General features: G+C 42.3%; 1 protein-coding gene across 8 annotated transcripts in view; it reads right to left on the reverse strand.

Moving 5' to 3' along the window:
* The window catches only part of lrp8 (low density lipoprotein receptor-related protein 8, apolipoprotein e receptor), a 107423-nt gene that overhangs the window by 25702 nt on the left and 61785 nt on the right, over positions 1-19936 (reverse strand). For 6 of the 8 annotated variants that reach the window (XM_043699611.1, XM_043699609.1, XM_043699608.1 and 3 more), the window contains 3 exons: positions 14417-14539; positions 2489-2611; positions 743-1114 (listed from right to left, as the gene is read on the reverse strand). In XM_043699611.1, coding sequence (XP_043555546.1) covers positions 743-1114; positions 2489-2611; positions 14417-14486 — 565 coding nt within the window. In that variant the 5' untranslated portion in view covers positions 14487-14539. The remainder of the gene's footprint in view (positions 1-742; positions 1115-2488; positions 2612-14416; positions 14540-19936) is intronic. The other 2 variants (XM_043699610.1, XM_043699614.1) reach the window with 2 other exon arrangements.

Below are 19936 nucleotides of genomic sequence, written 5' to 3' on the forward strand. Positions count from 1 at the left end.
AATACTGCAGCAAACCAGTCTTGGCTTTGACCCTCCCCATCTCTACAACCTCTTCCAAACCAGAACTTTCTGAGATCTGTGCTTCTCCAATTCTGACCTCCCCAAATTAACCATTGGACCAGTGGCAGTCATTCCTCGGTTATCTGGGACCAAATCAATGGATTCTTATCCCCTAGCTGCTCAACTGCTCTTTCATTTCTGTACAATGCACTCCTTATGTATTACTGTGTTGATCAAGCTTTTGATCACTTATCTTATTTCTCTTTCAATGGTGCAGTGCCAAATGTTGATTAATAACATTCAAAATGAATACCTTGGGATGCTTTACTATAGCATAGGTGTCATGTAAATACAGTTGAGAGTGTGGTGCTGGAAAAGCACAGCAGGTCAGAGAACATCAGAGGAGCAGGAGAATCAACGTTTCGGTCATAAGCCCTTCATCAGGATGCTGCCTGACCTGCTGTGCTTTTCCAGCACCAACTCTCGAATCTGATCTCCAGCATCTGCAGTCCTCACTTTCTCCTAGTCATAGCAGGCCACTCATATCTTTAATCGAAGACTTCCTTCTCGAAAACCTATAGTTCTTTCGGTGGTAGGTTCTACATGTCACTACCATTGTAAAAATTCCTTTCAACATAAATACAAAAACAATTACTCACCCATCTCACTAAATGCAAACTAATAAAAAACTAAAGAATGCTTTCAAGCAGATGTATTTTGCCAAATGTAAGAGAACACCTACGGCAGTCAGTTTCATCCGATTTGTCTTTGCAGTCTATGCCTCCATCACATTTCCAGTTCAGGTGGATGCACTCGCCATTGTTGCACTGAAATTCATTCGCTGAGCAGGCACCTGCAGGCACTGCCTTGTGGCCACATCTCTCCACACTTTCGTCCGATCGGTCAGTGCAGTCTGGGTCATTGTCACAGGCCCATAGCAAGGGGATGCACATGGAGTTGTTGCATTGGAACTGATGGGGTCCACAGGTGGGCGGAAGACAGTGCAGCTCCTCTGTACCATCCCCACAGTCGTCATCACCGTCACACACGAAAGTCATGGCAATGCATTTATCATTGGCACATTGGAATTCATTGTTTGGGCAAGTCTTCGGATCTAGTTGTGGGGGGGTGGAGGGGGGGGGGGAATGGTGGGAAGAGGGTGGAGATTGCCAAGAAAGGAGAAGGAGGGCAGAAGAGAGAGTAAACACATTGGTCAAGCTTAGCATGCCACTAAAAGGAAGCTTTTCAAAAATTATGCCCTTTGAGACTGTCTCCCGAACAATCAACTTTCAAAATTTGTCCTCTCCTCTTCTGAATGCATTGAACGATGCTGAAGAAATAGCAGTCACATGCTCTCTTAAATATTCTCTCAAAGGGGCATTTATCTAGAGTGCTCAAACCAGACTGCTGGCAGCTACTGAACTGTTGAGTCTAATCTTCTCCTCACTTGGAGTCTGCACATACAATTTGTAGCACAAACCCCTGGATAGTAATCAGTATGGATCGCCGTTCCAGAATCAGCTAATCCAGTTGTTGAAGCCAACTGTTGTCCCCTGGCATCAATCACACATGAACACCTGCATGGCAACGCTTACAGTTTAATGACTCCTGAGTGATTCTGGACATGCCCATGGGAGGGACAATAATGTCAGAGAGAGAAATTATCTCGGACCTGTAAATTAGCACTGCGGAATCATGGGAAATACAATTAGGCAAATCTAATTGATTAAATGAATCACTTTCTTTCAGTGAATCATTCAAAAAAGATATCTCAAAGGTGAAACAGTTCTGCAACAAGCTAATCAACCATCTGTTAACAAAGGCACAATTAAATACTTAGCTGCAAAAAAATATTAAGACACAAAGTATTATCTATTACTTACTTCATTAAAAATTATGTTTTTCTAATTGCGTTCTTCAGAAGCTTACTGAGCCTTACTCGGTCGATATTTTCCAAGCTGCCAGCTGCCCTCCTGGAATGAGTCTACCAAGGCTCCTCCAGTCAAAAGGAGAAAGTGAGGACTGCAAATGCTGGAGAGCAGAGCTGAAAATGTGTTGCTGGAAAAGCGCAGCAAGTCGGGCAGCATCCAAGGAGCAGGAGAATCGACATTTTGGGCATGAGCCCTTCTTCAGGAATGGCTCGTGCCCGAAACGTCGATTCTCCTGCTCCTTGAATGCTGCCTGACCTGCTGCGCTTTTCCAGCAACACATTTTCAGCTCCTCCAGTCAAAACTCAACCTGAGGTCAAAGCATGCTCCCCCTCCACTTGGCATCACTGAGAGCAAGAACATTCTCCTTAGTACAAGGAGCCAGCTGATTTCTGCTTGGATGGCCAAATTCAGCACTGCCAAACACACGTGGAATCTTCTGGTCCGTATGGCTCAGTCCTTGTATACTCATTAATGTATAGACTACCAGCAGAAAAAAGGCAAGGGTTTAGGGCCACAGCCTCAAGCAAATTTCACAAGATGGTATTTCTTACACTCACCATCTGTACAATTCAACTCGTCGGTTCCACTTTCACAGTCCTTCTCACCATCGCACTGCCACGACACTGGGAGACATCTGTTACTGTCACAGCCAAATTTGTCAGGTGGACATGTAAATTTATCTATACCACATGGGAAAGAAAAAATCCTGAGTGCATTTGCACCGCAAGTGAGCGACCCTGCTGTTCAACTGCTTTTTTTTTCCCCCAGACTGGATTGTTTTGGGCCTCTGGGACTTAGGAAACTCTAAGGAAGGGTTTAGTATCGGCCTAAATCATTGGGTCATACGCTGCAGTGTAGATTTTATTACATTCGAGATTTTGAACGAAGCTTTAAACCTATGGTGCAACTTAACACAGAAGTCAAAGTAAATCAAGAAGCCAGAAATTAAGGTTGTGATGGGAGGTATGGGAGAAGTTATAGGTTAGTGCCAAACTACAGATTCAAAAACTTTAAGACTTTAACTGCAAAGAAGAGAGTGAGGGATGGAAGGAAATCAAATTTAAGGAACAAATCAGTTTGAGTGAGAGTGTTGATCCTTGATTTCAGCAGCTCGGAGAGAAGTGAGGGAGGAAAGTATAATGCTTCTACTATGATTTCATTGCAGGCAGTGAACATACCATAACTTCTAGTAACTATTACATAAGTTGTGAGGTTGAGCTGTTTGTTAATGTTTCTGCTTGCTTACTGATACTAAGCTGCACTACATTTTGATAAGAGATTAACAATTTACCAAGAAAGTGCAATACAAAGATTTCCAGCCAACAAATCTTCAAATGCTAACCTGAACTCAAAAGTGGTTTAAACAGATAAATGGTGATGAACACATCATGCTAAAGGGCAAGATCTTCCACAGATTCCCAGAGTGTATTTCGTATGGCTTCAGGTAAATCTCATATACTGCATCAAGGCAACATTTTCAACCATAAAAATGGATGAAAAAGGGACGGACACCAGTCACTTGTAAGGTTGCTCTCCAAGGAGGGATGGAGTAAAGTGTAGAGATACTTTAGGCCCAGTTTTAACTTGATCTAAATGGGTTTTGAATTAGTTAGAATCTTAATCATTATCAGGTTTCTCTTGGTTCTTCTCTCAATGCCCTATGAGAGAAACTAAGAGACATCAGTCAATTTTCAGAAAACATCATGAGGCTGGAGAGAGAAAAGAGAGGGAGATAGATAGAGAGAGAGAGAGAGAGAGCTCCCAGTGGCAGGAGAGGAAGTGACATCAGGTCTTCAGTGCATATCTTTATCATAATTTTATATTATTTACTGTTTACTTTCTTTGGATTTGCTGCTTCCCTGCACCCTGAAAGTTTATCTTACTCAGTGATTTTATTTTTCAGACAGCAGACAAGAAAGGAGAAAACAAAAATCAGCATGAGCAATGGAATTGCTTCACTCTCATCACTGAACCCGAAGAGTTTGTTTTATTCATGAAACCATTTCATGGAAAATACAAACTGTTTGGCAAGCTGGCATTCTTTTGTGTGTTTCTAGTGGAAAACAAACAGATTGAAGGAAGATCAGCAGCAAATCATTGCTGGGCCTCAGGGCAGGACCATGAGGTTGAATGGAAATCTTGAATGCTATTTGAGTTGACTGCACTCACTGGGTTGATTTAATCACGCACACAACAACAGTAGATGAACAGGTTAGGTATAGAGAAAGTCAGAAAAAATGTAACTTCCCCACGACAATCAAAAAACAACTGAATGGCCATCTGTCTCAAAGCCTTTTCCAAGCTGCCAGTTGGCATTCTTGAAGTAGAACTTTCTTCGGAGCCAATATGTACTAATGCTGTTGATCAGGTCTGTTTAGACTGGAAGCTCACCAATATAAAAAAGAACAGCAATGGCAAATGGAAGGTTTGTTTAATCTGCTTACGTGTAGAAACAGAGAGGGAAAAAAAATCAAATACTGCTCAAGCGCACAGGTAATCTCACCTTTAAATGTTTTGTTTTGTTGCCTGTGCTTAGGTAGTGAGAAAGTTGTTCAACTTCACATTCAAACCCAATCTGGAAGGTTGAGTTCATAACAACACAAGGCTGTCAAGCGTGCTCCAGTATTCAACAAGATCATGGCTGAACTTTGCTCAACTGCACTTTCCAACCTGACAGCCAAAATTCTGGATTCTGTGGAATCTAAAACAATCCATCATTTGGACCTCAAATACGATTTAGCATTCACATCCCTCCAGAGTACAATATTCTAAATGTCCACAGACCTAAGTGAAGACCTTCCTCCTCATTCATATTCAAAATGGCTGACCTCATATTGTGAGCCGAGGATCCCCAATTTTAGACTTTTCAGCCTGGGGAAAAGTCTCTCAGCATCTACCCTGTCAAACCTTACGCATCCTTAGCTAAGAGCCCAAACAACATTAAACTGTTGGAACAGCTAAGCCCAAGGGAAAACATTGTATGACTGATAGCACTAACTTTTGAATCTCTTCTGTTAATTGCAGAATGTTCATTTGAACAAGGCAAAGACTTTTCAGGTGCTTACAGTTTCTGACATTAATATCTTGATGATTGATATTTTTATTGGCCTGGAATAAAAAGTCTTTTTTAAATAAAAACTCAAAAAGTAATTCATTGATAACTTTCTAAAACTTTCATTGAACACATCCTATTGATGCAAGTAAAGTTCACTGGTTGTATACAGTGTACAGTGGGTGAATTGGCACAGGAGCATCAGTGTGACATTGAGGAAATGAGGTGTCATGAGCAGTCCGTATAGTGTAGAGCGTTGCACGGGGTTTGAGGAGATGTGAGGGGCATGAAAGACAGGGAATTGGGAATTTTTGGGTGCCAAGGAGAGCATTAGGGGTGAGGGTTAGAGAACATGTTTTAAGTTTAAAACTGGGATGGAAACCCAGCATCAAGGCAGACGTTCAAACATAGCCAGCCTTGGCAGCCGGCAGCAACAGTAACTGCCTCTGAACTCTTCTCTAGGACAGCAGGGTTACAGCCGGAGACCCCACAATGAAAGTCCCATCTCAAAAGGGGCACTTTGTCACTCTCAAACCCCATGCGAAATTTTACCATATTTATGATAACTGTTTCTCAGAAGATTCCTTATTACAAGATTAACCCTTGCACAAAACAAGATCTAAAATAGCCTCTTCTCTGGTTGGCTTCATTGTATATTAGTCCAGGAACCTGTACTCCAAACTACTTTGCCGATTTGATTTGTCCAGTCTATAAGTCTATGCCCTCGAGTTATTACATTGCCTTTGTTATAAAAGGTCCTTTCTTTGGTTAAACTCTGACCAACAGTGTAACTGCAGATCGTGACCCAACATTTTCTCACACAATCTACTTTCTGCTGGAAGGCAAGATCCTTCCTTCACTACTGTTCTCATACCTTCTTCTTTTATTAATTGGATTGTCTCTTTCCTTTTCCATTTTGTCTTGTTAACTGTTTAAGGATATTTAGTTGCCATGTTTTTGTTCCCCCATCTCACATGAGCATGAAGTCAGAGGGATGGCTACCATCAACATGATTGGTGGCTGTGGTACAGCACAGAGCTAAGACACTCTTTAGCCTACCATTCCAAATTGCAAGATTTCATTTAGTGAAGCATAACATTTTGAAATCCTCTGAGCACATGGTTCAGATTTTCTCTCGAAGGCAGAGAAAAATTAAGGGTTTCAATTGTTCTTGGAATTTAGTTATTAATTAACATGCATCCAAGACCCCGAGGATGAAAATCTCCTTCTAAAACAGCTTATGAAATCATTTGAGCTGTAAGACAATGACTTGCAATGTAATGGTATACTTCCATTGGATAACCAAAATGGGCTAATATTAGGATTTGCAAGCAAATTCTGGTAATGTACTGGGTTTTTATCTCTGACATTGAAGTATAACAAAAGTCAGAATAGCTCATTTCCACACGATACCAATTCAAACACCAGAAGTACATTCACATTGGAACAGCTTCAATACTTTATACCTCAGATCAGTTTGGTTACAGCTCTTAAAGCTACGTTCCCCTAACAGTGTGTTTACCACATGTATTATTCAGTACAGTACAAAGTATCATTATTTAGTCCAGGAAAGCATTGCATTCGATCCCCAGTTTCTGCCGAGTTACCCAAGGTCAAGCAGGGCAGCAGTGGGTAATACATTGAATTTCAGTAGCACTGTCACCTTGGTAGCAATGGTAAAGTGGGGTGATCACCTCCAAACTCATCAGTATCAAGTGGCCTTTCTTGGAAAGCACAGAAATGAGTCATACCTAGATTGAACTTAGTTGTGACACTGGATGGCTGACTCTGTCTCTGTGCATCCACAGGAAAAAATGGTCACTTTGGCTAAGGGCATGGGAGAGCAGGTGGTATTCATAGAAATTTGACCTCAAGAGAGAACAGAAGAGGAGAAAACTATATATGAAAAAAAGATTGTTTTTAAATGTTACCAGAACCCAAATGAAGTCAGGACAAATGGAGAATACTGATAAATAAACAGAAAATTCTAAGAAGACTCAGCTGACCAGGCAGCATGTGTTTCTCCTCCTACCCCATTGCCTGACCTGCCAGAAATTCCAGCATCTTATGTTCACTTTTCAGATTTCCAGCAATTACAGGATTCTGCATTTGTTAATGTTCTGCATCTTCTGATGTACCCAAGCAATAAGAAATAAATAATTGTTAGTGAATTCCTTTATAAGCCTTTTACAAGGAGGTAATGTGCACAAAACCAAACCTTTATTGGGTTTATTTTCTCCTAATGCTATATCACTGAGTGCCAGGAGATGGTTAACACCTATCCATGTATCCAATATAAAAACAGATTCATCATGCTTTTCCCCATAAACCATAAAGAGACAGCTTGTGCTGGCTGGGCCCAATACTCATTCCTCACTTAATACTTTCAATCGTTATGGTTACATGCTATGAAAAGCATTGTATTTGCACTGCTGCATTAGATAGGAGTCGAGAATGTAGTGCTGATGAAGGGATTGTGCTCTCCTGTTCCTCGGATGCTGCCTAACCTGCTGTGCCTTTCCAGCACCACACTCTCGACTATGATTTCCAGCATCTGCAGTCCTCAATTCCTCCTCCCTATATCAGATATGGACTTGTACGCAACCCTTTTCTATTCCCACTGAAGAGGAAAGAAAGCTCCTCTAATGCAAAACCTACAGATTCTTGGCTCAACTATATTCTCTACTTTTCATGTGATGAATCACTGGCAGGAGAGAGGTTATTAAAGCTTCTTTTGTTTGGAAGATTACAAACCTCACTCCTCCATTTAAGTGAGTGAAGGAAGCTGGGAATTAAAGAACAAGTATCTAACCATTGTTATTGGGCATTATTAGAGTCTATAATTGAAAGATAGAATAACTGAATGTATTGAAAATTTTCAGCTGATCAGAAAGAACCAACATGGGTTTGTCATGGATAGGTCATGCCTGACAATTTATTCAAATACTTTGAAACAGTGGGAGTGGCAATATAGTAGAGACAAGAACGTCTTTGGATATTACTAAGTATAGACAACCCGAAGGCCTGGGATGAAGTCCCTCAGAAGAAACTATTAGCTCAAGTTGAAGCTCATGGAATTGAAAGCAAAATGTTGACCTGGTTAGAAAATGGATGAGTGGGAAGAGATATAGACCATAAGACATAGAAGCAGAATTAGGTCATTCAGCCTATCGCACCTGCTCCAGCATTTGATATTGGCTGAAGTCTTTCTCATCCCCTTTCTCCTGCCTTCTCCCCATAACCCTTGATCCCCTTACCAATCACAAACTCCTTTCTCACAAACAAAAACAGAAATTGCAAGAAAAGCTCAGCACGTCTGGCAGCATCTCTGGAAAGAAATCAGATTTAACGTTTTGGGTCCAGTGACCCTTCCTCAGAATCTAAGTCTGTCTTAAAGACATTCAATGACTTGTCTTTCAGAGCCATCTGTGGCAATGTGATCCACAGATTCACCAACCTCCAGCTGAGAAATTCTTCCTCATCTCAGTCTTATAGGGTCAAACCTTCACTCTGAGGCAATGCCCTTGGGTCCTGGTCTCTGCTACTAATTGAAACATCTTCTTTATGTGCACTCTATTTAGACCTCTCAGTATTCTGAAAGTTTCATTGAGACCACTAAGACCCTCCCCCCGCCCCCCCCCCACCCCCCCACACCCTCCCTTCTAAACTTCATCAAGTACAGACCCAAATTCCTCAACCATTTTTCATACAACAAGCCCTTTATCCTGGGTTCACTCTTGTAAACCTCCTCAGGACCCCTCCAATGCCAGCACATCCTTCCTTAGATGTGGTCCAGACACCTCTCTCAATATTACAAATGTGGGCTGACATACAGTATGGACAATGGACAGATTTTCTAACTGGCAGGATAGGACTAGGGATGGCTCACAAGGATTGATATTGAGACTTAATTGTTCATCATATTTATTAATAACTTACATAGTGATACAGAAAACTATGCATCCAAGTTTGCCAATATCAAAGATGGCTTTTTAAGCAGTGTAATTGGAAACATAGAATTATGAAGGGACATTAATAGATTAATGTGAAAAATGGCGGAAATCAGATCTCAATGTCGGCAAATGTGAAGTCGGCTATTTTAGGTCTAAAAAGGATAGAGCAAAGTACTTTCTAAATAGTGAAAAGTTTAAAAGAATAGAAATTTAAAAAAAGTCCAGATAAATCATTAAAATGTTGTGAACAGAGACAGAAATAAATCATAAAGGGTAATAGAATGTCAGCCTTTATATCCAGAGAGTCAGACACAAGGGGAGTAAATGTTATGCTACAGACATAAAAAGTCCTGTTCAGATGACAACTAAGAGCAGCTCTGCACAACCCACCTGAAGGGGGATAGATTAGCCTTGTAGGGAATGAAGTGTTGGGTTTATTAAATTGTACCTGGACTCTAATGATGAAACTACAAGAAAAAATTGCAGAGCACAAACTAAGATTGCATTTCCTTGAATCTCAGAAAGGGAACAGTGGTTTGAGGAGATTTTCCATCCATTAAGTGGAACAGACAGTGTAGATAGCGAGAAACTGTTTCCATTGGTTGGGAAGTGTAAGACTCGGTGGTATAGACCAAACAAAAAAGAACACCCGAACATTCAGGAAACACCCTTAAATGCAAAGGCTGGCAGCAATTTGGGACTCTTCCACAAGCGGCAATTAAGGCTAAATCAATTACTAGCTTAAAGTTCAAGATTGATACATATCATTGATGTAACAGATGAAGGGGTATGGAATAAAGGTGTACAAGGAATTAAGTTGCAGATTGGCCATGATTCGATTGAATGACAGAAGAGGACCAAGGAGCTGAATGCCCTATTACTGTTCCTGTGTTCCTAGAAGTAACAATGTACAGTTAGTTCTGATAGAACGCAATAGTTCCGTTCTGATGTGATCTCATTTTATAAGAAAATCGTGCAATAGCCGCACCATTTAAACTAATGGGGCCAGAATTGCATTAAAGCCAGTACAGGTAAGGAAACTTGGAGTTCTACAATTAACGGTCTACATTCCTCAATCGCGTTAAAGTCAATTTGTGCAGAGGAAACACATGTTATAGTAGGACCAACTGTATAGTCACTCCTTGATAGTGTAGTCAAAATTTACATAGCAAAATGTAGAACTGAGCCGTACAAATATTCCATTTTTGATCCCAAGTCTGTATAGGAGGAAGGTGATGGCAGGACTTCACTTTGGGATTTGCAATTGAAAACTGTGTGGTAAATGCTGCAGAATAACATATGCATGTGGACACTGGATAAGGGCACAAATGGATCCATGTGATTCACTCCACAGCTGGTATTCATTGTCCCATTCAACAAATGACAAAATGCCCACTTGGGTAAGTTACACTGAATCCTAGCCCAAAATAAAATTGTGTTTATACAGCACCTCTCATGTAGAGAAACCTCAAGGCATTTCACAGGATAATTATCATAAAATGTGATGTTCAGCCACATAACAGCAGAGCCCAAGCCAGCAGCTATGGCTCTTCCAAGGAGATGGGTATGATAAAAGAACAATAGGTGGTGATGAATAATTTTCACTGTTTTAATTACTTGGTTAATCTAGAGACACAGTCAACTTAGTTGTCAATGTACATGTCCTACTATTTGAAATTTGGAGAAGATTTGTAGCTCAGGTTGTAAGTTTGCTCACTGAGCTGGTAGATTTGTTCTCAGATGTTTCATCACCATGCTACGTAACATCGTCAGTGAGCCTCTGATGAAGTATTGGTGTTCAGTCCCTCTTGCTATTTATCGGTCTCAGTTTGTCGGGGGGAGTGATATTATTTCTGGCTCTGTTTCTGAGGTTGGTAAATGGGGTCCAAATTGATATGTTTGTTAATGGAGTTCTGCATTAAATTCCAGGCCTGTAGGAATTCCCCACCTGTGTCTTTATTTAGCCTGTCCCAGGATGGATGTATTGTCCCAGTCGAACTGGTGTTCCTCTTCGTCTGTGTGTATGGATACTAGTGATAGTCATGTCTTTTGGTGGCTAGTTGGTACTCATGTGTGCTGGTGGCTAGTTTCCTACCCATTTGTCCAATATAATGTTTGTTGCAGTCCTTATAGGGTATTTTGTATATGACATTCATTCTGCCTGCTGTGGGTATGTGGTCCTTTAAAGTCATCAGGAGTTGGTTCAGTGTGATAGTAAGTTTGTGGGCTATTATAATGCCTAGGGGCCAGAGTAGCCTGGTGGTCATCTCTGAAATGTTGTTGATGTATGGTAGGGTGACCAGAGTCTCTGGGCATGTTGTGTCTTCTTGTTTAGATCTGTTGTGCAGGAACTGACAGACTGCACTTATCGGGTACCCATTGTTGCTGAATACATAATATAGGTGTGTTTCCTCGGCTTCTCGTAGGTCCTGAAAAATGCAGTGTGTTATGGCTTATCTGAATAGTATCCTGATGCAGTTTCATTTGTGGGTGTTGGGATGATTGCTCCTGTGGTTGAGCATCTGCTCAGTGCATGTGGCTTTCCTGTAGATGCTGGTCTGCAGCTCTCCACTGGCTTTTTGTTCTACTGTGACATCTAAGAAGGGGAGTCTGTTGTTGTTGTTCTCCTCCTCTTTGGTGAATTTTATATCAGTAAGGATGTTGTTTATGTGTTTGTGGGTTTCTTTTAATTTGTTGCACTTTGTGATGACAAAAGGTGTCATCCAGATAGCGGACCCAAAGCTTGAGCTGGATCATGGGAAGGGCTGTTCATTCTAACCTCTCCATAACTGCTTCTGCTAAGAGTCCTGATATTGGTGATCCCATAGGCGTCCCATTGATTTGGTTGTAGATCTTAATGTTGAAGATGAAGTGACTTGTGAGGCACAGGTCTACTAGTTTGAGGATGCTGTCCTTGCTGATGGAGTTGGCACTGTCTGGTGTTTGTGTCCTTGGTTAGCCTAGCAGTGGGGCTAGTGTTTCTTTGGTTAGGGTGATGTTTATTGATGTAAATAGGTCCATCAGATTGAAGGAAACCATGACCTCGTCGTCCTGGTGTCTTTGATGATGTTAAGGAATTCCTGGGTCAAGTGGATGGAGTAAGTTGAGTCTTCCATTAGGTGTTTTAGCTTATGTTGCAGTTGCTTTGCTAGTCTGCATGTCAGTGTACCAGAAAGTGAGACTATGGGTCTGAGGGGGGGTCCCTTGTTTATGTACCTCTGGTAATCTGTAGAAATGGGGTATATTGGACCGTTCATTCTTTGGAAGTCTTTCTTGTTAATTTCACCTGTCTTGTGTAGTTTCTTCAGGTATGCTGTAATGTAGTTCTTTAGCTGCGGAGTCAGGTCCATCGCCACCTGTTGGTAGGTGCCAACATCAGTCAGTAGTATGTTCGCTTTTCCAATATATTGTGTTCTGTTCAGGATGAGAGTCATGCTCCCATTTCCCACAGGTAGGATTACAACATTTGTCTTTTCTGAGTCCTTCCAGGGCTTTCCTTTCCAGCTTTGTCTTGGGTCTACTGTCTGTCTGATGGCCTGCTGGGTTTCTTCTATAAGCCCTTTGTCTTTCATGGTGGATTCCAGTGCTGCTAGGAAGTCCCTTTTGTACGCGCCTCAGTGGTTATAGATCATCCCTTGTAATAGGATGGCTTTCTCCAGATCTGTGAGTGGTCAGTCCAACAGGTTCTTCCTCCAGGTCTCTGATTTGGCCATGTCATTGCTATGTGTGAGCTTGGATAGATTTTCTTGTCAGGCCAGGCTTTTCCTTGTCCTGCTCTGCTGTTGTTTAATGCTGATGGCTCATTCTGGCATATTTGTCCATTCACAGTTGGCCACGTTTTCTTTATCCACTCACGGGATGAGGGTGTCACTGGCTAGGCAGCAGTTATTGCCCACCCCCAATTGCCCAGAGGGAAGTTGAGAGTTAACCACATTGCTGGTTAGCCTACAGAAGTTTTTGACACAATGATTCTCAATTGTATTTATGGAGTTGGTTGTTGGCATCATCTATCATTACTGGTAGCATTCTGTGGACATTCTGTTCTGCTGTTCTCCTGGCTTGTGGGGTTTTGAGAAGAGGTTAATATTCAACACATTGTGGTACTACCTGTTTCCTGAGGCATTCATATAGGAAGTACAGTTGCTGGCAATCCCCCAATCCAGCCGAAGCTTCGGGTCCGCTATGTGGACGACACCTTTGTCATCATGAAACACGACAAACGAAAAGAAACCCACAAACACATCAACAACATCCTTACCGGTAAAATATTCACCAAAGAGGAAGAGAACAACAGACTCCGCTTCCTAGATGTCACAATAGAATGAAAAGCCATTGGAGGATTGCAAGCCAGTGTCTACAGGAAAGCCACACATATTGACCAGATGCTCAACTACAGGAGCAATCATTCCAATACCCACAAAAGGAGCTGCATCAGGACACTATTCAAATGAGCCACAAGACACTGCAGCACCCAGGAACTACGAGAAGCTGAGGAGAAACACCTATCCAACGTATTCAGGAATAGGCACCCAATAAACACAGTCTGCCGATTCCTACACAACAGACCTAAACAGGAAGGCACAACACGCCCAGAGACTCTAGCCACATGACCATACATTAAAGGACTTCTCGAAGATGAAGACCAGACTACTCCCCGAGGCATCATGGTAGTCCACAAACCTACCACCACACTGAAACAACTCCTGATGAATTTAAAGGACCCCATACCAACAATTAGCAAAGCGAGCATCATATACAAAATGCCTTGCAACAAACATTACATTGGATAAATGGGCAGGAAACTAGCTGCCGGGTTACATGAGCATCAACTCGCCACCAAAAGACATGACCAACTATCACTAGTATCCATACACCCAGACAAAGAGGGACACCAGTTCGACTGGGACAATACATCCATTCTATGACAGGCTAAACAAAGTCACAGGCAGGAAATCCTAGAGGCCCGGCATTCAAACTGGAAATCCATTAACAAACATATCGATTTGGACCCCATTTACCAATCTCTCAGAAACAGAACTGGAAATGGTATCACCTACCACAACAGACCAAGACAGGTAACTATCAAACAGGACAGAACACCAACTCTTCACTGAAGGCTCACTGATGATGGTACCTAGCATGGTGATGAAATGTCTGAAAACTAACCCACTAGCTCAGCGAGAAAACTTACAACCTTTTGTCCTACTATTTCTTTAAATTATCCTGTTCCTCCCTTGAATTCTTTTACAATTTATATGCAGGACAGACTTGAACTCTGAAGTAAACAAAAATTTAAAATAATTCAGAATTTTCTTCTTGCAGTATCACCAATGTCCCTGTTCATAACATTACTGCGTGGAATTTAAGAATGTCATGAGAGGCAATCCTACAAAAAAAAAAACTCACCACAAGCTGCCTCTAATAAGTAGTTCTAAAAAGGTGCTAAAAAGGAGATCTGCATATAAACTGTGGTTACTCACTGCACAGTGTAGCTGCTTCATCGGAGCCATCGGCACATTCCTCTTCTCCGTCACAGCGCCAGTTCTCCATGATGCACTCACCATTGTCACAGGTAAATTCTGTTGCTGCACAGGTTTTCTTAGCTGTTTGATAAACAAAATTCACAACACTTAGTGCTTTGGAAAAATATTGTTCAATTGTTACTGAATTGTAAAAGGGTCAGACCGATTATCCATTGCTTTGTACCCGTCTCAGGCAAGCAGGTACCATGTTTAAATATTTATTTGGCGAGAAAGAATGTGTTTTCTCCCAATATTCAGGTGGAGCATAATTTCTAAAGGGCACCCACATGAAAAGGCTAGACTGGGAATCAACTTTGGTATGAGTTGATTAAAGGGCACAAGTGCATCAAACTCAACTGTTTTTTACTACTTTTCTCACATTAAAACTCCCAGGTTCCAGCCTTTATTTGGATCACACAGAAATTAGAGCAAAGAAACAGGCTATTTGGTCCAAATAATCTGTTCCGTTACTTCATGATCCTATTCCCACTTTACTTCAACTCATCCCATAGTGTGCCTTTCTATTCCTGTTTCCCCATGTAATTATCTTGTGAATGCATGCTGTGAGAGACAGAGAGGGGGAGAGGGAGAGGGAGAGGGAGCAATGCAACACAGGCTTGGTTCAGCCATCTCAGCCATCCCTGCCAAAAGAGCAACGTCTCAATCCACCAGGAATAGTTAGAACGCAATGGCCACCCTACTTTAAAAGAATCCTATACACAAGCATCTTTCACCCTCTCGAAGTAAGGTCTAGGACATGGAAGATCAGGATTTTCATGGACCAGTCCAGCAGCAAGACCTCAATGTCACACAGCAATCACAACCCAGGAAGCTCAGCGTTATGACATGGGCATTGCTGCCCCAAGTGAAGCATGATGGGAAGAGAAGGTCAGCTCAAACAGCAAGGCAGCTTATACACTTCCTTCCGAAAGGGTAAACATGAACAAGAGCACCTACTCAATGGAGCTGATTTTACCATAAAAAGCAGTTGACTATGTTCATGAGCCTCCTTGTGGGATAAATGAATTGCCCCACGATCCTTTGACTCCACCTAACCCACAAGCAGTACACCGGTCAGTGTACACACCCTAACCCTCAAAATAACAGATGAGGCCAAAGAGGAATTCTATGCCCCCCTTGATCAATTGTTGCCTTGTGTTCCAAAGGACAAAATACTGACTGTTTGGTGAGTTCAATACTAGAGTTGGGGGTGAAAAGCCTCTGCAAAAGTGTAATTGGAAGTTGGAGAGAAAATAAATAGCAATGGAGTCCAAAACAACAATAGAAAATGATGGAGAAACTCAGCAGGTCTGGCAACATCAGGACTGAGGGAGAGTCACTGGACACAAAATTATTGTTTTCCTCCGTACTGATGGAGATGCTGGAGATCAGAGCTGAAAATGTGTTGCTGGAAAAGCGCAGCAGGTCAGGCAGCATTCAGGAATGAAGGGGGGCTTATGCCCGAAACGTCGATTCTCCTGTTCCCTGGATGCTGCCTGACCTGCTGCGCTTTATCCAGCAATACATTTTCAGCTCCGTACTGATGGAGCCAGACCTGCTGAGTTTCTCCATTACTTTCTGCTTTTGCTTCAGACCTCCAACATTCATAGTTCTTTGTTTTTATCAAAGTAACAGAGTCTTCCTCCTACCAAAATGCCTGGAACATGGTCGGGTAACGACAAACACCACTTCAAAGAGACAAATGCAAGACTGCATGGCAACACCCTCACTCCAGAAATGGGCATTTGTTTGACTCCACAGTCATTCAAGTGAGAGACGGCAAGGATGTTTTCAGCAGCCATATCAAGAAAGAAGCAGATTGTCACTGAATCCAACCCACTACCTCTACTAGCCTGGCCGAAAACCAGCAACAGCACTGCCAGAGGAAATTCAATGGACTCCTGGCACTCTGCAAAGACAGACCTACTCAGTCAGTGTATCACAATCAACTTGACAAACAGGAACTGCAGAATATCTGAAGTATCTTGTTCACCTTTAAAGCTATCAGACAAAAAAATGCATCAAGACTGGTTTGACAAGATTAGCCAAGCATACTCAAGAGTTACTAAATCGTAAGCACAAGGCATTCCTGAACTGGAACCAATACGCAAAGGGGAGAAAGCAAGTCTTCCAACTAGCAACATGAGATCGACTACACCCACCCAAACAGAGGATGGTGGTCTCAATGTCTTATCCAAACATTGGCACCCCTCCAAGAGGGTTTGGGTTAGGGTTAGGTTTACCAGTTTCCTAACACCACACTGAAATGCCAGCCTGGCACATGGCCAAGGCACTGAAGTGGAAATGGAATCCCTTGATCTTCCAAATCAGAGGAAAGAGGGGGCTTGGATATGGCTGACTTCTTGATCCTCTCTTAATCCTTTGGAACCAATGGGCAATATTTTAACTCATTCCAAGACCCTTTCACCTCCAGAAAGTAATCAGATCAAAAGTATCTCGAAAATTGAAAGGGCACATTTGGCAAGGGATGACCGTTATAATCATGGAATTTGGGTTAGAGGGGTACGAACCCATCTGGATCATCCATTCCACAAATATGCAGTATTTGTTTGAATTTATCTACAAGCAACTACATACCAGATCCTGATGTGTGAGCAGCTTCACACAAGTGGTTATGAGGTTTTATACCCAGTTACCATGGTGAGAGAACCAGGTCTTGCTGCTTTGCCCTTTACACTTGAGTAGCCTGCCTGGGAACAATGAGCAGAGTTTTACTCTTTGCCAGTCATGTTGAAGATTGGGTTGGGGGGGGTGACGTATGGTTGCAAAAAGCATTTTAAACACTCCCCTCACAATGGAGGCTGCCAACCAAATCCTGGCAATATCCTGGACCTGCTGAAGTCCAGTCTCAACTAACTCTGCTTCAGGAGTGGTATTGCTAGGACTACGTGTCAGCCAACTGATTGGCCAGCAGCTCTCAATGGCAGGATGGCTCACCCTTAGACAATGAACACACGCCTGAGCTTTCAAAAGCTAGGGTAGCTCACAGCACAGATAAAATTTGTGTAATGGTAGTGGAGGGGGAAATCTGGCATATAATCATCTCAGCTATGTCAGTGCCAACATGGGGAGGGGAGAAAACAAGAAGGGAGAAAATTAAGGAAGAGCAGAAGACTCACCCCCACCTTCTCAAGAGCAAGTCAGATGTGGGTAATCAATGCCAGCTGAATCAATGACACCCGCATCCTGTGAATTACTATTTTTTTAAAACCACCAGTGGTATTGAGGATCACTAGCCAACCGCTAAGCTGTTGTTATCCACCTCTGTGTCACAGAGTCCACGAGGTTCATATTGAACTGAGAGACCAACCGCTGAAAAAGACAGGGATGGTTTCAGTGCACCTTCCTCATACAGCACAAATACCTTTACATGGCCTCTGGAGAAATCTCCCAATGCTTCATACACTGCAAATGACTCATATCTCAGCAACTGCTCTGCTGTTGGTGAACACAGCAGCCATATTCGACACTGCAAACTCCTATCAAACCACAATCTGAATGCCCAGTTAAGTCAGGTTTTAAGACCAGCTGTTGAGAAGGGAATGTTAACCTGTTCTCTGAGACTTCAGAGGAAAATGGCTACTTCCTATCATTCACTACTTCATTTTCACTTGCCCATCCCTCACCATTTTATAAAACCATCACCATCTTCTCTCTGCAAATACGTCAGCTTTTCTCATTGACAGATATTAATTAATCCTTGGCTGTCTTCCTTTTCCAGCTGTTACCACTCCACCGATAATTCCAAGATGGAACACCGTATCAGAGATCAAAGAGAAGAAGCTGGAAAGTGCTCCTTACTCAACTGCCTGGACCGCAAGTAGTTGCAAGTGAAGGTGCCAGACTTTAACTTAAGTAATTAGTTAATATGCAAATGTACCTTTCCAAAACAGACAAAAGTAATGCCATCAGTAAAATACGTGTCTGACTAATAGTAATTTCACTAGCTTCTCATCATAATTAAACATTAGTCGTACTTCCAGTGCACTGTGATGAACAAAAACACGACAGGGTGGCATTATAAACTAACTAGCTGCACTCACTCACCAAAATGCTGCAATATCTATAAGTAGAGATATTTATGGTCTGCATCAGGCAGAAGGAAAGAGTAGCCACTGGGTTCAGACCCAACACACAGCAAGACACAGAACTGCACCATATCTACCATATATTACAGGGATGGCATATCCAATGACAGTAATGGTCAGCTACAACATAAACTCTTGCCATTAACTTCTGCAGACTTGCTGCAATGCTGTAAATGAGAATAGTGTCAGGAGTGACAGAAAACACTGACTTCTTGCCAAATTATATGTTTAAAACAGCATGCTGATATTTTACCTTAAATAAAATCCTCTTATGAGACGAATCTAAACTGCACCTGGACTGGAAAAGCCAGTGTGTTATCACCAATAACATCATTGCACAGAATGGTACAAGCAGGGAAATAGTACAGTGATAATGATGGACAGAAAATCTTCAATTGTTCGACAGGACATTGCTGTTATGTTATTCTAGCACAACAGGGCTGGAGCAAGAGTGCAGAGGATAGCAGACCAGGGTTAAGTATTGGAGGTATGAGCATAGACACATGCACTGAAGCTTTGCAACATCAGTGGAGCTCAGGGAGCATTTATGTACAATTTTCCCTCAGGCGATTAAATCGGTCATGTTCATTTGTTGTATACAGTGAACAAAGACAAGAGAAAAAAAAGATAAATTGCAGCAATTTAGCAAGCATTTAACACCCTGAATGGGGACAGCAGTAAATATTCTGCTTGCTGAAATTCTAGGAACCAAAAGGCAGAGGGGTGGAACATATACATTTGCTACCTTCATTTGTGTGGAAACTTACGTACACATTCCTGACTTATTAAATACACTTATCAATAGGAGCGTTAGATTAGTTTGCTTCAATTACAAAAAAGTGATATCATCTTGTTGTATGCCAGTTAGTTGCAACTTTCAGTCTACTGCACCATGGTACCCGAGGAGTGGTGACTTGGTTGCTGGCTGGGTCAGGCACTGCCAGTGCTGAAGCAGTAGTGGGAGGACACCATGGCAACATTGACTGCAACGATAGTCTCCAATGTTGGTGTCTGGATTAGTGGTGCTGGAAGAGCAAAGCAGTTCAGGCAGCATCCAACGAGCAGCGAAATCGACGTTTCGGGCAAAAGCCCTTCATCAGGAATAAAGGCAGTGAGCCTGAAGCGTGGAGAGATAAGCTAGAGGAGGGTGGGGGTGGGGAGAGAGTAGCATCCACCCTCTCCTCCCTGACCTATCACCTTCACCCCTCCCCCACTCACCCATTGTACTCTATGCTACTCTCTCCCCACCCCCACCCTCCTCTAGCTTATCTCTCCACGCTTCAGGCTCACTGCCTTTATTCCTGAAGAAGGGCTTATGCCCGAAACGTCGATTCTCCTGTTCCCTGGATGCTGCCTGACCTGCTGCGCT

This window comes from Chiloscyllium plagiosum, chromosome 11 (genome assembly GCF_004010195.1).
Source record: "Chiloscyllium plagiosum isolate BGI_BamShark_2017 chromosome 11, ASM401019v2, whole genome shotgun sequence".
NCBI lineage: Eukaryota > Metazoa > Chordata > Chondrichthyes > Orectolobiformes > Hemiscylliidae > Chiloscyllium > Chiloscyllium plagiosum.